The 16,759-nt window shown below is 43.3% G+C and overlaps 1 protein-coding gene across 3 annotated transcripts in view; it reads right to left on the bottom strand.

Moving 5' to 3' along the window:
- PAPSS1 (3'-phosphoadenosine 5'-phosphosulfate synthase 1) overlaps positions 1-16,350 on the bottom strand; it is a 55,802-nt gene extending 39,452 nt beyond the window's left edge. The window contains exon 1 of one of the 3 annotated variants that reach the window (XM_062636665.1): positions 16,328-16,350. In XM_062636665.1, coding sequence (XP_062492649.1) covers positions 16,328-16,333 — 6 coding nt within the window. In that variant the 5' untranslated portion in view covers positions 16,334-16,350. Of the gene's footprint in view, positions 1-4,865; positions 5,115-5,369; positions 5,587-16,327 lie in introns of those variants that run through there. The other 2 variants (XM_062636664.1, XM_062636663.1) reach the window with 2 other exon arrangements.
- Positions 16,351-16,759: the final 409 nt, after the last annotated feature.

Below are 16,759 nucleotides of genomic sequence, written 5' to 3'. Positions count from 1 at the left end.
TAAAAAAAAAAAAAAAGAAAAATTCTTTCTTCCTCTAGTAGAAACAAATATGCACTACATAAAATTGGAGATATCAGCAAGCAAATGGACAGACTGTGGAATTAAAAACAACAAAACGAATTTAAGTACTTGGCCTTCAATTAAAAGAAAGATATACTGTTCATATACTGTACATAGCAATTCAAACTAATACATTAATAGCAACATTCTTTCTCAATAATTCCAGTTGTACTGTATTTTACTAGGCACTGGAAAAACACAAGCCAGTCTCAAAGCACAGCTTCCTTGCCACTGTCTCTTTCACAATAAAATGTAAAAACACACATACTTTGCTGTTGACTCCTAGTGATCAGTATGCTATCACACTCAAACACTTTGGAGGTCAAAGGCCTCATCCAAGGAGACTTCTTCCAGACTGTATTCAGTAAGCTGCATCAGTTTTCTTTGTTCTCCAGAACTAGCAAAGCAGCAATGCAACTGATCAGGGTATTGCACTAAGCTTACAAAACACATGAAAGCAGGCAAGAGGGATTCTTAAAATGATGAAAAAAAGACAACTTTAAAAAAGAAGAAACAAAAAAGTATCAAGCAACAAATGAGCATTGATGACACAGCAACAGGAAGGCCAACGGACTGCAGGAATACAAGGCACACAAGTGCAACAGAGCAGCCAGCAAGCTCAGGGGTGGGACAATAATCCTTCAGAAGCAGGCATCCAAGACTAAAGGTTAAAGTGCTCAAACTGTGTGAATCCTTTCAAAACCACACCTATCCCCAGCAGCCCCACCTTCTGTTTATATATGTATGCACACAAGACAGCTCAGTACTACTCCTGGACAAAGTAGCAAAATCTTCCTTACCTTCCAACAGAGAACAGGTTTTTATAGAAGTGCTTTGAAGAGTTAATAATTTAGCAAGTCATTCTCTCTTGCTGAAAAAAAAACTGACAACCTAGTAATGTTTCCTAATCCTGTTCACTTTCCTACTAGATGATTCACTAGCACCACTGAGCAACAAAAGCCGAAAGCTGCATCCTCAAAATCGTATGTTTTTAATTACTATCCCGGACATATATATTTACTACAAATATTGATGTGGTACAGAGAAATACTCAGAAGCAGAATCAGTGGCTTACATTGGTTGCTCTCTTAAATTATTTTGCCAGTCTTCAAATTCCTGTATGCAAAATTTTATGACTATCAACTGATGAAATTAAATGGCCATCCAAAATGATAGCAGAAATGAAGAACAGTCATTTCCTTTTACACTGCGTCAAAGCATTGCTAGCCTTGGAGATCCATATTATCAATGTTAAAAGAAATGAAACAGAGAAAATGAGTAACAGGAAAACTCAATATGATGAAGAAGTACTGTTTAAAAAAGCTATTTTAAACTTCTTAGCCTAATTTCATTCACTATAATAGTCACTCTACTGAAACAACACACTAAATTTCTGAAAAGGGGCTAATGAAAAAAAGGGCATTAATCTCAAAGGTCTTTTTATCTGCCTTTTTTTACAACCACTGGAAATTTCCTCTCTAACTTGGCTACAAAAATATTTCTTGCACCCCATGTTACATATTAAGTGCTTCTGCGCTACTTATACAAACACTGCATTTTAATGTTTTCCCTCCTGCATGTTAAAAAATGCTCTGGTCCACTGTGTTTCTCTATAACAGTAACGTCAGCTGAGAATTCTGACATATCTTTCCTTTCTTCTCCCCCATTATGCCAGTTTGTGTCTCACATGAAATCTGAAGTGCTGCAATATAACAACAATATCTTTGTACTGAAGATAAAAAAATTGGAGTAATAAGCCTTTCACTTTAGATGTGCACTGAAAAGGTGTAATAACACAGCAACAAAGGATGACTCCACAGCTTACTTTTTTTTTGTCATAAAGGTAGCTTTTCACTTCGCAGGTAGTTGACCAGGAAAATGAGTACAGACATCTAAGAACTATGGAAACAGAAGAAAGAAAGAAGATGTGGACCAAAAGGAAATATAACTCTGTCAATTTATCTGTATAAATATTTGTTGAGGGAGACCTGACCCGCATTTATTTTCTTATCTTATTCTTGATGTTTTGCCCAGTTGCAACTATTTATTTTTTTTTTTGCCAAAGCCAAATCTGACTATCAGTAACAAACACCTTTGAGGTAAGAACTCCAATCAGACATCCAGATAAAGGAGAGCAAACCCAAGTTGCAACACCAAGATCAAAAGGCAGCAGAAAAGATTATTGCTCGTTTCATAATTAACAGCCAGATCATTACACTGGCATAAACTGAACTTATTCTTCACTACTTCAGAGCAACAATGAAACATTGTGCTTCTACAGTCACTTGACATCAAATTTTAACTTATCACAAAGCAAGACCCCTGGGGTAGGAAGTAAAGCTTTCAGTGGCAAGCAGAGACTCCCCATGCCACAGCACTTCCTTGAGGCAGCTTTGACGTTGGAAGCATCAGGAAAGGACTGTGTAAAGCGCAGGCACTGTTTCTATACAAACCATATATACCCAAGAAACTGTGACTAAATCTATAGTCTTCTGCTGTAAGATAACAGCACCGATTCCCCAAGCGAACAACACCCATAAGCTAACAATAGCAACAGATCCAGCATCACCTCTGAAATGCAGTCTTATCTTTAATGCCTTTCCCATTTCCCAAACACCTCAGATGCATTTCTAAGCCATTTGCTAACTTGCTCACTATGTGCCTCTTATAAGATAGGCTATCTCAATAACGCATTTTTATGACATTTATTCTTCAGCAACGACAACTCAACCAAGTGATAGGTTTCTTTTTCCAACCAAACTGCTCTCCTCAGTAGCAAAACAGCAACTCCAGCAGACTGAACATTACCCATTTCCTTTGTCTACAAACACAAGCAAGGAGAACTGACATAATTCCAATACAAAAATTCAGATGCTAAAACAATGGCATTTCACCCAAAAGTCTACTCCGTACATAGATAAGCCTTCAGGACCTGTTCACCAAAATACCTGCAAGGAATACCTTCCAATAGCCACTTTCTCAAATTCTGATTTGAAATTCATGCTTTGATTTGGACAACCGTGCTTGGAAAAGGAGGGCAAGCCCAGAAATGGTATCTGAACAATAAGATGTTCTGTAGAGATTAAAAAGCTAACAATTCTCTAATCCATATTCTACCATAGTCTACAGCATTAAATTTCCTCACACTTAGAACAAAAACTCTTATCTTTATCCTCACAACTGCCCTTCAGAACAATTTGCCACAGTGATACTGATTCAACAGGGAATCTAAATACCTTTGTGTGAAGCATCACCCAACTTGACAAATGCATGCTCTCCTGCCGCTGTCACAAAGGATTTGTTATAAAGTTGGGACAGTTTCAAAAATCACGGCAGCAGAAAGAAACCAGAATATTGTACAGTACTCGTTGATAACCATACTATAAGGAACATATCTTCACTTGCCACCTGCCGCAGTAACAGCATGACCAAAACCAGAGATAGCTTATTCACCAGTGACAGAGTGGAGTCATTAGCTGGCATCAAAAGCCATGGATAAAAACAAAGCCAGAGATGCCTCTGCTGAATACACTCTCTAAAACAAGAACTGGAGCAAGCTCTCTTGAGGAGTTACCTGCAAAATGATGCAACACCTCCATCGTGTTAGGAATTAGAGCTACAATAAAGAAAGCATTTCACAAATATCCCTATCAAGCTAGTGTAATTGTGGTATTTGAGGCTAAGTTGTGCGCTGCTCTGTAACTTGGAGGTGTCTGTGCTCAGAGGTGGGCTTGGCAACGGGATTTCCACAGACAGAGGTGTATTTTGGATAGTGCTGGATGCCCAGAGAAAGTCTGGAAGACAAGGCTCTGCCTACTCTCCTAGGGGCTGCCAATTCCAACAGGGTATAATGGTTTGCTTTGACTTTGCTCTCAGCTGAACAGACACAGAGTCAGAAGTGCCAGAACATTTTGTGTGTGGAGCATGTGAATCAGCAGCACTTTTTTTCCCTGGTGAAGCTTACTGGGTTATAAAGAGCAATTCAGCCAAGGTCTGATGAAGAAAAAAGGAGAAGTAGACATCTTCCTCTGCTTGCCACGTAACACAGAGGGGATTGCTAACCTCAACTGAACTCACTGAACAGTTGATGCCACTTAACTTTCTGTTAATTTCAGTTAATGTCAGTCAATGTCAGTTAATACTCCTTGGGTTTTGCCATAACATTTCCTTTGTTTGGTCAAATCCATCTTGTCTTTGTTCCTGACAAATTAAATGATGCTGAATAACTTTTGAATACACTTTGTTACTGCCACCCAGACATGATCTATTTCACTATCTTTGTAACATCTGATTTTGCCTTTTCCTCACAGAAATCAAAAGAATGTAACTTACCAATTACTCTCCTATGCAAACAAGTTTTAACTTGTACACAGTGGAAGAGGCTTGGACAGGCACAACATTTACTGAACTTTTTTAGTACAGTATCAACTTTCCCATTTTCAGATAACCATGAGACTCTTCTTTAACGTATTTGTCATTTCAATAACAGTACTGCGGCTTGTACTACTCACAGTAACACTTCAAAGACTGGTTTACACTGTTACTTCTGTATCACATGTTTTCTGTATCTTATCCCTCATCTGTTTCAGCTCTGTTTTATAGTCTCAAAAAAAACATACTACTTTTCACTTGTCTTGCATCATCAAAAGTATCAAATGTTCTCAAAGGCCTGCAGTGTATCTTCTGACTAGCTGTGTTTTGGTCTTCACTGTAAATTGATCTTCCCCCATCTTTATGGCTAAGAATGAAGGCTTTAGTTAGATTTTTTTAAACCCTGTCTCGACAGTTTTCCACGTAACACCCACCATACAAAGAACCTCAGTCTTTGGCCAACCCAGGTTTATGAATGGCCACATTGTACATCGCATTCTTAAGTTTTCCTCCCTCCAGCGGGCTAGAAACTGAGGGCTCACGACAGAAGAGGCACGGACGAAACCCCCAGCCCGCCGGTTCCCTCCGGAGGGGCTTCCTGCCCTTCCCCACAAGCTACCCCCTCGTTCCCGAGGACACCGGCACGGGCCGCCGCCGCCGTGCTCCATGGCGACACTCCTCCCAGGGAGCCCGCACGGCCGCTCCGTTAACCGGCTCGGCTCACGCCGCCCGCGCGCTCCCTCCGGCCCGCATCCCTTCCCTCCCCGCCGCAGGCGGGTGGGCGGCAGCCAGCGGGGCAGGAAGCCCCCATCCCGGCTGCCGCCCACTGCCACATCACCACGGCGCTCGACCGTGTCTTCCTTCCCTCCCTCCTCCGCCCCGAACGCCCCGCTCGCCCACCTGCCCACGGGTACACCGCTCTCCGCACACCCGCTCACCCAGTTCGGCATCCTGTTGCTCAGCTTGACTTTCTTGCACTGGCTCTCGGGCAGCTCCATGGCCGCGGGGGTACAGCGACGGAAGGAGGGGAGGAGGAGAGGAGAACGCTCCTTCCCCACCGATGCTAAGTACGGGTGCAGCCGCAGCAGCCGAGGCGCCGTGCCGTGTGCGCGTCCCCGCCCGCGGCTCGGCCAAAGGTGGTGCAGGGCGGAGCTGCGTACCGGCACGGGGAGGGGGAGCACAGGAGTGTCCACGCGCGTGCGCCGAGCCGTGACGCGCGGCAGGGTGGGCGGTAGCTGCGGCCCGCAGACACTTCCGGGGCTGGTGGCCTGTGGCGCCCGGGGCTGCCCCTGCCGGGGGGTGGGTGCTGACCCGGGGTGCTGCGGGCCCCCGTCACCCAGGGCCTCTCAGCTCCTGGGAGGAAGGCCGTGACACCCCTCAGGAACAGCTGGGGAGCCGGCTGCCTCATTTTTATGTGACAGGGACAAGCTAAAGACATCGCCTGAGCAGAGCACCCTCTCCCCTGTCTTTGTGGAGAGACAGGGCTTCGCTGCAAAGCCTTACCTTGAAGGTGATGAAACGCTGAGAAACAACAGTGTAGTCAGGAGTGACCTGGAAGGCAAGGATTGCTTTAATTAAATCTCCCACCTCACAAGGAGCCCAACAAAGCTAATTCTGTGCTGCGTTCTAGGAAATCTCTTACCGTGAATTTGGAACAAGAAGTTCTTGGATTCTAACTTGTAGACAGGAACTGCTTTAGCAATCAGGTGCTAATCTTAAGGTGGAGATGGTGCTATACTAACAGGAGTTACATTTGCTGTATAAATATTAGTCCATTTATATCAGTTCCAGAAAGTAATTGCTTTAGCACTTAAGTGCTAATCTTAAGGTGGAAATGGTGCTGCACTAACAACAAGTTGCATTTACTGTAAAAATATGACCCTGTTTACAGTCTGTCTGTAGATTGTTTGTTCTCTGACAGTTTACACAGGAAATAAAAAGGTCTTCTTTGTGGTTGAATGTTTACTCCTGCTATATCAGAAGTACATTCTTCCAAGGATACTAAGGTGTTGGTTTTAAAGCATATCTTGAAATTCAGATTAAAAGCTTATCATCCTTATGCAAGGTAGATGACCTCCCTGAAATCAAGAAAAATAATTAGAAACGCTGCCAGGCAATTTGAAGGTCAGATAGAATTTATACAACCATTGCAGTTACTTATTTAGGCTTGACTCAAATGACAAAGTTGTAAAGCATGCAGCCCGGCAAGTAACTGAACCGGCAGTGCCTGGCTGCATTCTGACCATGGCAACCAGTGGCAGAAGCAGGGCCTGGATTTTACTGAGCAGAACCTCTCACACAATGTTCTCCCAAGCGTGGAAGGAGACCTAGTATACTGCCCTGCAACAGGGAGCTGAGAGCTTTCCCTGTTCACTATTCAGTTATGCCTAAAGCACACTTGGTTAACTGCATGTTGTGCAACATTGCTTTACGCAGCTTGGGTCACTCTAAGTGTTATTTGCAATCACAATCCTTTTAAATTCTACTGTTACTTATCCTAACTATGCTGATACAGATTGCTGCTCGTGCAGCCTCCTTGGAACTTAATCTGGCAAGTCGGGTCAAGGACAATAGAAAGGGCTTCTTCAAATACATTGCGAATAAAACTAACACAAGAAGCAGTATAGGCCCACTGCTGAATGAGGTGGGTGCCCTGGAGACAGAGGATATAAAGAAGGCAGAGGTGTTGAATGCCTTCTTTGCCTCTGTCTTTACTCCTGCAGACTCTCCCCGGGGGACCCAGATTCCTATAGCCCCGGAAGGAGTCAGGATAAAGGAGGAGTTTGCTTTGGTAGATGAGGATTGGGTTAGGGATCAGTTAAGCAATCTGGACATCTATAAATCGATGGGTCCAGATGGAATACTCCCACGGGTGCTGAGGGAGCTGGCGGAGGTCATTGCTGAGCCACTCTCCATCATCTCTGGTAAGTCGTGGGAAACAGGTGAGGTGCCTGAGGATTGGAGGATGGCGAATGTCACGCCGGTCTATAAGAAGGGCAAGAAGGAGGACCCGGGTAATTATAGACCGGTCAGCCTTACCTCCATCCCTGGAAAGGTGATGGAACAACTTATTCTTGACACCATCTCTAGGCATATCAAGGATTGAGGGGGTCATTAAGAGCAGCCAACATGGCTTTACCAAGGGGGAGTCATGTTTGACCAACCTTATAGCCGCCTATGAGCAAGTAACTAGGATGGATGATGGTAGAGCGGTAGATGTGGTTTTTCTTGATTTCAGTAAGGCATTTCACAGTATCACAGTATCACAGTATGCTAGAGATTGGAAGGGACCTCAAAAGATCATCTAGTCCAATCCCCCTGCCAGAGCAGGAACACCTAGATAATGTTACACAGGAACGTGTCCAGGCGGGTTTTGAATGTCTCCAGGGAAGGAGACTCCACAACCTCCCTGGGCAGCCTGTTCCAGTGTTCCGTCACCCTCACTGAGAAGAAGTTCCTTCTCAAGTTTAAGTGGAACCTCTTGTGTTCCAGTTTGCACCCATTACCCCTTGTCCTATCATTGTTTGCTACTGAGTAGAGCCCAGCTCCATCCTCGTGACATTCCCCCTTTATATATTTATAGACACTAATAAGGTTACCCCTCAGTCTCCTCCAAACTATAGAGACCCAGCTCCCTCAGTCTTTCCTCATAAGGGAGATGCTCCACTCCCTTAATCATCTTGGTTGCCCTGCGCTGGACTCTCTCCAGCAGCTCCCTGTCCTTCTTGAACTGAGGGGCCCAGAACTGGACACAATATTCCAGATGCGGCCTCACCAAGGCAGAGTAGAGGGGAAGGAGAACCTCTCTCGACCTACTAACCACCCCCCTTCTAATACACCCCAGGATGCCATTGGCCTTCTTAGCCACAAGGGCACAGTGTTGGCTCATGGTCATCCTGTCGTCCACTAGGACCCCCAGGTCCCTCTCCCCTACACTGCTCTCTAGCAGGTCGTTCCCCAACCTATACTGGAACCTGGGGTTGTTCCTGCCCAGATGCAGGACTCTACACTTTCCCTTGTTATATTTCATCCCGTTATTCCCTGCCCAACTCTCCAGCCTGTCCAGGTCTCGCTGGATGGCAGCACAGCCTTCTGGCGTGTCAGCCACTCCTCCCAGCTTAGTGTCATCAGCAAACTTGCTGATAGTACACTCAATTCCCTCATCTAAATCGTTGATGAATATATTAAATAATACCGGTCCCAGTACTGACCCTTGAGGCACTCCACTAGTTACAGGCCTCCAACTAGACTCCGCCCCATAGACTACAACTCTCTGGCTTCTCTCCTTCAGCCAGTTCGCAGTCCACCTCACTACCTGATCATCCAGTCCACACTTCCTCAATTTAGCCGTGAGGATGCTGTGGGAGACTGTGTCAAATGCTTTGCTGAAGTCAAGGCAGACCACATCCACCGCTCTGCCATCATCCATGCACCGTGTTATTTCCTCATAAAAGGCTAAGAGATTGGTCAAACATGATTTCCCCCTGGTGAAGCCATGTTGACTGCCCCTCATAACCCTCTTATCCTTGATATGCCTTAAGATGGCACCAAGGACAAGGTGTTCCATCACTTTCCCAGGGATGGAGGTGAGGCTGACCGGTCTATAGTTACCCGGGTCTTCCTTCTTGCCCTTTTTGAAGACCGGAGTGACATTTGCTTTCCTCCAGTCCTCAGGCACCTCTCCCGTTTCCCAAGACTTGGTAAAGATGATGGCGAGTGGTCTAGCAATGACTTCTGCCAGTTCCCTCAGCACCCGCGGGTGCATCCCATCTGGACCCATGGATTTATGGATGTCCAGATTGCTCAACTGATCTCTAACCCATTCCTCATCGACTAAGGCAAACCGTTCCGTCGACCTGACTTCATCTAAGGTCTCCGGGGTATAGGGCTCTTCAGGACTGCCTGCAGCAGAGTAGACAGAGACAAAGAAGGCATTCAGTAACTCTGCCATCTCTGCATCTTCTGTCACCAGGGCACCCATCCCGTTCATCAGTGGGCCTACATTGCCTCTGGTGTTAGTTTTGTCTGCCATGTACTTGAAAAAGCTCTTTTTGCTGTCCTTGACCCTTCTTGCCAGGTTTAATTCTAAGGATGCCTTAGTCCTCCTAGCTGCCTTGCTACATCCCCTAGCAGCAGCCTTATATTCCTCCCAAGTGGCCAGCCCCTCCTTCCATGACCTGTAAACTCTCCTCTTCCACTTGAGCATACCCAGCAATTCCCTATTTAGCCACACAGGGCTCTTGGCCCTCTTCCTTGACTTCCTACGTGTCGGGATGCTCCGATCTTGAGCACAGAAAAAGCAGTCCTTGAATGTCAACCAACTATCTTGGGCCCCTTTTCCTTCAAGCAGCCTTGCCCATTGGATTTCCCCTAGCAATTGCTTGAAAAGGCCAAAGTTTGCCCTGCTAAAGTCCAGGGTTGCAATTCTACTTGCTATTCTACTAGTCCTACCACACAAGATCCTGAACTTCACCATCTCGTGGTCGCTGCAACCAAGGCAGCCCTCAACCCTTACTGCTTCAACCAGACCCTCCTTGTTAGTGAGGATGAGATCCAGCAGCGCTCCTCTCCTGGTCGGCTCATCCAACATTTGCAGGAGGAAGTTATCATCCACACACTGGAGGAACCTCCTGGACTGTGGCTGGGTTGCCGAGTGGTCCTTCCAGCAAACATCAGGGAAGTTAAAATCCCCCACGACGACCACGGCCTGTGACTGTGAGGCCGCTCTCAGCTGCCTGTAGAAGGCCTCGTCAACTTCCTCACCCTGATCTGGTGGTCTGTAACAGACACCTACAACAGTATCGCCCCTGCCAGCCTGCCCCTTAATTCTCACCCACAGACTCTCAACTCGCTCATCATCTGTCCTTGGACAGAACTCGGTGCATTGTAGTTCCTCCCGCACAGCATTTGATACCGTCTCCCACAGCATCCTCATAGATAAGCTAAGGAAGTGTGGGCTTGATGATCAGGTAGTGAGGTGGATCAAGAACTGGTTGGAAGGAAGAAGGCAGAGAGTTGTGGTCAGTGGGGCAGAATCTAGCTGGAGGTCTGTGAGTAGTGGAGTCCCTCAGGGGTCGGTGCTGGGACCAGTGCTGTTTAATATTTTCATCAACGACCTGGATGAGGGAACTGAATGTACCCTCAGCAAGTTTGCTGATGATACTAAACTGGGAGGAGTGGCTGACACACCACAGGGCTGTGTTGCCATTCAGCGAGACCTGGACAGGTTGGAGAGTTGGGCGAAGAGGAACTTGATGAAATTCAACAAGGGCAAGTGTAGAGTCTTGCATCTGGGGAAGAACAACCCCATGTACCAGTACAGGTTGGGGGCTGACCTGCTGGACAGTAGTGAAGGGGAAAGGGACCTGGGGGTCCTGGTGGATAGGATGACCATGAGCCAGCAATGTGCCCTTGTGGCCAAGAAGGCCAATGGCATCCTAGGGTGCATTAGAAAGGGTGTGGTTAGTAGGTCAAGAGAGGTTCTCCTCCCCCTCTACTCTGCCTTGGTGAGGCCGCATCTGGAATATTGTGTCCAGTTCTGGGCCCCACAGTTCAAGAAGGGCAGGGAATTGCTTGAAAGAGTCCAGTGCAGAGCTACAAAGATGATTAAGGGAATGGAACATCTCTCTTATGAGGAGAGGCTGAGGGAGCTGGGACTCTTTAGCTTGGAGGAGACTGAGGGGTGACCTCATCAATGTTTACAAATATGTAAAGGGTGAGTGTCAGGATGATGGAGCTAGGTTTTTTTCAGTGATGTCCAGTGATAGGACAAGGGGCAGTGGGTGTAAACTGGAGCATAGGAGGTTCCATGTGAACATCAGGAAAAATGTCTTTACTGTGAGAGTGACAGATCACTGGAACAGGTTGCCCAGGGGCGTTGTGGAGTCTCCTATGTTGGAGATATTCAAGGCCCGCCTGGACAAGTTCCTGTGTGATGTACTCTAGGTTACCCTGCTCTTGCAAGGGGGTTGGACTAGATGATCTTTTGAGGTCCCTTCCAACCCTTGGGATTCTGTGATACTTCACTTGTAATGCACCTTGGGTTCCAGACAAGATATGCTCATCTGCACACAAAATATGCAAATGCAGGAAGACCTGTATAACTCCCATATTTGAGAAAGATGGGAATAGAGGAGGTATTTCAGGGAACTCATTCTCTGCCTTTCACCAAAGCTTTTTTAAATTATTTAATATTTGGACTGATACCTATGTCCAGCAGAACAATCTGGCCTAGGTGCTCAAAGAAGCCACAGATCAGCAGAAATGCTAATAGAAACCTTAGGTGATGAGAATACCATTTGTTTTCTGACTTCTGAATGTTCAACTCAGATTTCTTTTCATGTCCCACAATACTGAGGATTAAAGCTCTCTTCCCAATTATATTGCAATTACTACATCTGCTGAGTTTGCTCTTTAGACATATAAACTCACTCCATGTGCCGTCAATGTTCAGAATGAAGTGATCTATTTTGGCCAGCAGTGAAAGTTGATGGTTGGTGGCTAGTTCCAGGTAATACACTGATGTTACGAGAAGCTGAACAGATGTCCTACAGGCAGCAGGATACCCAGCCATGCTGTGTTGGCTGATGGAAGGTTGTCTTTGACAAAGTACAAGAGAGGTAGATTGAGAAAGGTACTGGCTAGCAAAGGTAGACAGCAGGGGGCAGTGGTGATACTAGAACGTTGGCTTAAAATTCCCGCTGAGTTCACGGGATGCTTATTTTGCAAAGTTAAGTAAAATATGATTTTAATAGTGACAGGGGTAGAGCAAAAGCGCATAGTGCGCAATTTTGAAAAAGCTGATCCTCATGCTTCACATTTTGCAATGCACACCTCTTAGAATGTTCTGACTGCTGCCATTTCAACTGCTGCAAAAGCTGTGGTTACCACTAGAGGTCAGTCAGTGAATAAGAAATAACGCAGGCTTTCAGTTAGGCGATTCTCTGATTTGGAGTTTGTCTTACTTTGTCATTAACAACAAAAACAGTTAACTTTACAGGAGAGCTAAGTACTAGATATCTGAAGATAATCGACTATCCCTGTAGTCTATAGGCACGCAGTGGCTGCAGGTAGTCCTGGGTGACTGCTGACATTTTCAGGAGTGCTACTTAATTTGGGAACTAGACATACACCTAGAAACCCGAATACTTTGCTGTGTGCTTCTCTGTGTCTTTAGGTTACTAACACCCTTAAAAAATCTGGTCCTAATTCCAGTGTTTAAAACTTCAAAACTATTTATCTATATGACAGATGTCTATTTTTGATATAAATTTGTCTATTTTAAATTTAGGTATTATATAATTTCACTTGTTTTTTGGCAGATACAAGGAAGTACAGTGTATTGTTTATTCAAACATAAGGAGCAAGAATAAGAATCTTTAGACAGAGGGATCTCTAGTGAAGCAAAATGAAAGGATAGTTTTATAGGTGTTTTCTCTATTCCTGTTAAAGTCTTTGTTCAACATTTGAAGAAAACTACCTTTTTTCCTTTCTTTTTCCACATCTCAGGAGTGACATTATGTGGAAAAAAAAACCCTTGTGGCAAACCTGGTGGGTCTCTGGGATCATGAATGGAACAGAAGAAGGTTATCAGGCAGGAAGATAGGAAGATGCTCACAGAAGAAAACTAGAACAAGGATGAGCAGTTACAGCTTCTCTCGGGTGAGCAAGAGATGAAGAAGAGATATGCAACAGTTCTTACCATAAAGCTAGAGAAGAACCAGCTCTTCTTAGCTATGATCCTAGTAGGAGAGACAAGCTGAGAAAAAAAGTGAATGTGAACTAACATATTGTTTTCTTAGGGATGAGGACACACAGGTGACTTTCACACTTGTCAACAATCCCAGGACATAATGTCCCTAGGGCTGTTTTTGTCAAATCACAACTGTTGAAAAGGAAGTTCCTTCCAAGAGCATATGGTTTTCAACTGAAGTAAATATACTGTATATAAAGATTTGCAAAGTAATTTCTAATGTCACTGTGCTGTTGAATTCCTTTCTCACCAGCTACAAGTATTTTACCACTTAGTTTGCTACCCACTACATACATCATTTAGCTTCATAATAGTTCTTGTCATTAGAATACAAACAATTTTTCTTTAATGAGGAAAGCTCTTTTTCAGAAATAACTTGAAATACATTTTCTTCTTCAGTCATTTGTTTTGTTGGAAATGGAAAGTGAGCCATTAGAGTGCTTTTCAATAATTTATTGTTCTCAACATGCAGTCCCACCTCCTGAGTACAACACATTTAGGAGAAAAATATCTACCTCATCTTGGAAAAGGTTTTTGAACTGCTAAATAGAGGACTGTATCATAAGCCTGCCTGCCTGTTAGAAATAACTGTAGTAGCCTGACTTACCTGTTTGCCAATGCAACCGTGGCAAATTTTGAAAATCTAACTAGTTAATGTTAAGCCCAGGAATTACTTGTTCTAAAGAAAATTTTGGAAAAGTTATTTTACGGTTTTTCAGCAGTTTCAGCCAATGCACATAATTTCGATCTCTGTTTTTTTTTCTAAATGGAACTAGCAAGTTCCAAGATAATTCAGAAATAGAATGTTGCTCATTTTTCTAAGATGGAAAAACATATTCTGTATGAAAGCATTAGAAGTGTTGTATACATGGATACTAAAAGATAAATTGGTGAGTTTTCACAGAATCACTAAACTCTTATGAACGTAGCTTCGTAAGAATCACCTCTGAAAAAGTACATTAAAGGTTTCCAGAAGAGCATGGTCTGCTTGTTCAAAAACAGGACAAAGATCATGACATGCATAGTGGAAGGGGAATGGAGGTATACATTATACCTCCATTATTTTTTGTTTAATATCAGACCTTTTGACGTAAGTTTTGGAGGACTACCCAAAACTACTAAAGCCCTAAAACCATGTAGATGGTAACCATCCTTGAAAAATGGGTACTTTAAATAGGTCTGCAAAATCAGTACTTGACTGTAAAGATTTTTGGCTGATCATTCTGTATTATTATATATAATTTCCCATTCTGTATTATATGAATAATCATTCTTTTTACTGGAGCTATTTAATTTGAGGAGCTTAATTGCTTTAAATAAAGTTATTCTACCATGGTGGCATTTACTAGTATAGAATTATAAAATGGGTTTTGGTGGAGAACACCCAAGGGCCAAAGCTAGCAGAGTCTCAAAACACATTTATACTTCAGTTCATAAGGTGCTTAAATCTAGCAACTCAAGACCAGGGAAAACTCTCCTCTAATCTGAAATATTTATTCAAATGACAGACATTTTCCTAAAGGTTAAAAATCTGTAATTATTTGCCAGATGTGAAGGTCTGAAGCAGCCTTAACTGAAAGACTTTCTTCAAGATATCTCTGAGGAACTTAGAATTCATGTTTTCTTAGAATAACTCTTTCAATCCCCAGTGGGATGCAATACCAACCAGAGTTATAAGCAAAGCTGTCTTGGTGGTACCTCACACCCAGAGTTGGTCACTTCCTGCATCCCCTCTTGTTATTGAAGGTGGTAGCAGCATAAGTTGGTTGATTGGTTCAGTAACTAACAGCTGACTTGATTCCCAACTATTGATTTCTCACCTCTGTGCCTCAGACAGATGCTCTTCTCAGCCTGACTCTACTGTGGCTTTGGTCAGAGCAATACAGAGAACAGCCTGTGAAGTGTTTGTATCCAGATCTCTCAGGGACTTAAGTTAGAACAGATGATTAGTGTGCTTAATCAAATCAAAAGGAGCTGAAGGTTTTAGCCCTTTTTAAGAGGCTTTCAGCCCAGTAGCTAACAGGATCAGTCTGTAAATGCTAGAGTAGTAATTTATTTCCTTTTATTCCTTTTGATGTCTGAGAACAATACTCTTCACTATGCTGATAAACACAGCAGCAAAATTGAAATATGAGAAAAGCAACAAGAACAACAACTGCTGGCAGTTTAACTGTTCTTTCCCGTGGGTACAGTCAGTTTTGGTCAGACCCATTTACGCAGTCACTTTGACTCCTCTCTGTCTCCTCAAAAGTCTCTCTTATGATAATAAACAATGTAAAAATATGGGGGGAGGGTTTTATAAAGGTCTCCAAAACATAGACCTTTCAAACCTTTTCAACTTTGCAAACTCATTGAAGAGATCTTTTGAGTCGCTACAGGTCCCTAACCATAAAGATCATAAGGGGCACCCCTGGAAAAAGGGCTGGAATTATTGTTGCTTTCTGAAAAAGACTGTGGAATCTCTTAGGCAAACTTTTTAGTGAGCAGACTAGATGGGACTGCGTCCAGAATCTGACATTCCATTCAGCAACAGCAGGTAATGCTTCCAAGCTGGTAGCTGTCTGTTCAGCAAAGCTTCAATTTTGAACTGGGGAAAAGAAATCCTGAATAAAAAACAGCCCCAAGAATAATGCCATGGAGGCATTCAGAACAGGACATACTGAGGTGGAGAATGAATAAAAAAGAGCTCCTTTCATCATCCTGTGAAGAACAGAGAGAGAAAATGAGGCAAGGAAACTAGGAGAAAAGCTGTATGTATATGTAAAAATAATATTTTTATATTATTATATTTTAAAAAGGGGGGAGACTTTTTCTGAAACAGCAGCCTGTAAAATCTCTCAGTAGGAATGAATCATTACTTCATGAACACTATAAACGTGTCTTTATCATGAATCTTTGTAATCGTATCTGCCATAAACAGTTCTAATCGTATCAGGTTTCCTTCCCAATGTCATATGGTTCATTTAATGTAGAATCCAATCAGATAAACTGGATGACTGCTAAACATTGTTATGAATATACTGTGTCTATGTGGAACATAGTTGTACTCATGTACCTATTACAAGGATTTGAGTAATCTGATTATGAACTGTGTTTACCTCGGACTCAAAACATTGACTGTAAGCCCATATGTCACTACTTTGCCTGCATTTTGAAGCAGAATTCCAAGCGAAGTTGATATAAGATCATAACATTTTGGCTATTATCTTCTGGACAAGGATATGCTTGTATTGCAACACACTCTTTCTGGTCTGTAGCAGATGAAAAGGATGGAGCATTTAAGCTACAAATCACCTGGTTGCATAAGATGATGACAAAGATAAAGCAGTCTTATGGAAGAGGGGCTGATAACAAAAAATAATAAGAACTAACCTACATGTGCATTTTTACCCAAAGTAGGTAAAGCAAATGCAGGAAGAAGTCCTGTCACATTGAAAGACAGACTTTTAATAATTGGAAAGAAAAAAATGCATTGCATTTAGAAACTATTTTCTAGTCAATAAATCTGCTATCTTATAAGTAAAGACAGATCATATTTTAGTTCTTTTTCTGTTTACTAAGTCTTTGCCTTCACGT

The sequence above is a fragment of the Pezoporus occidentalis genome, unplaced genomic scaffold (genome assembly GCF_034315485.1).
Source record: "Pezoporus occidentalis ecotype Australia unplaced genomic scaffold, CSIRO_AGI_Poc_V1 ctg49, whole genome shotgun sequence".
Taxonomy (NCBI): Eukaryota; Metazoa; Chordata; class Aves; order Psittaciformes; family Psittacidae; genus Pezoporus; species Pezoporus occidentalis.
This window is presented reverse-complemented; position numbering and strand designations above follow the sequence as displayed.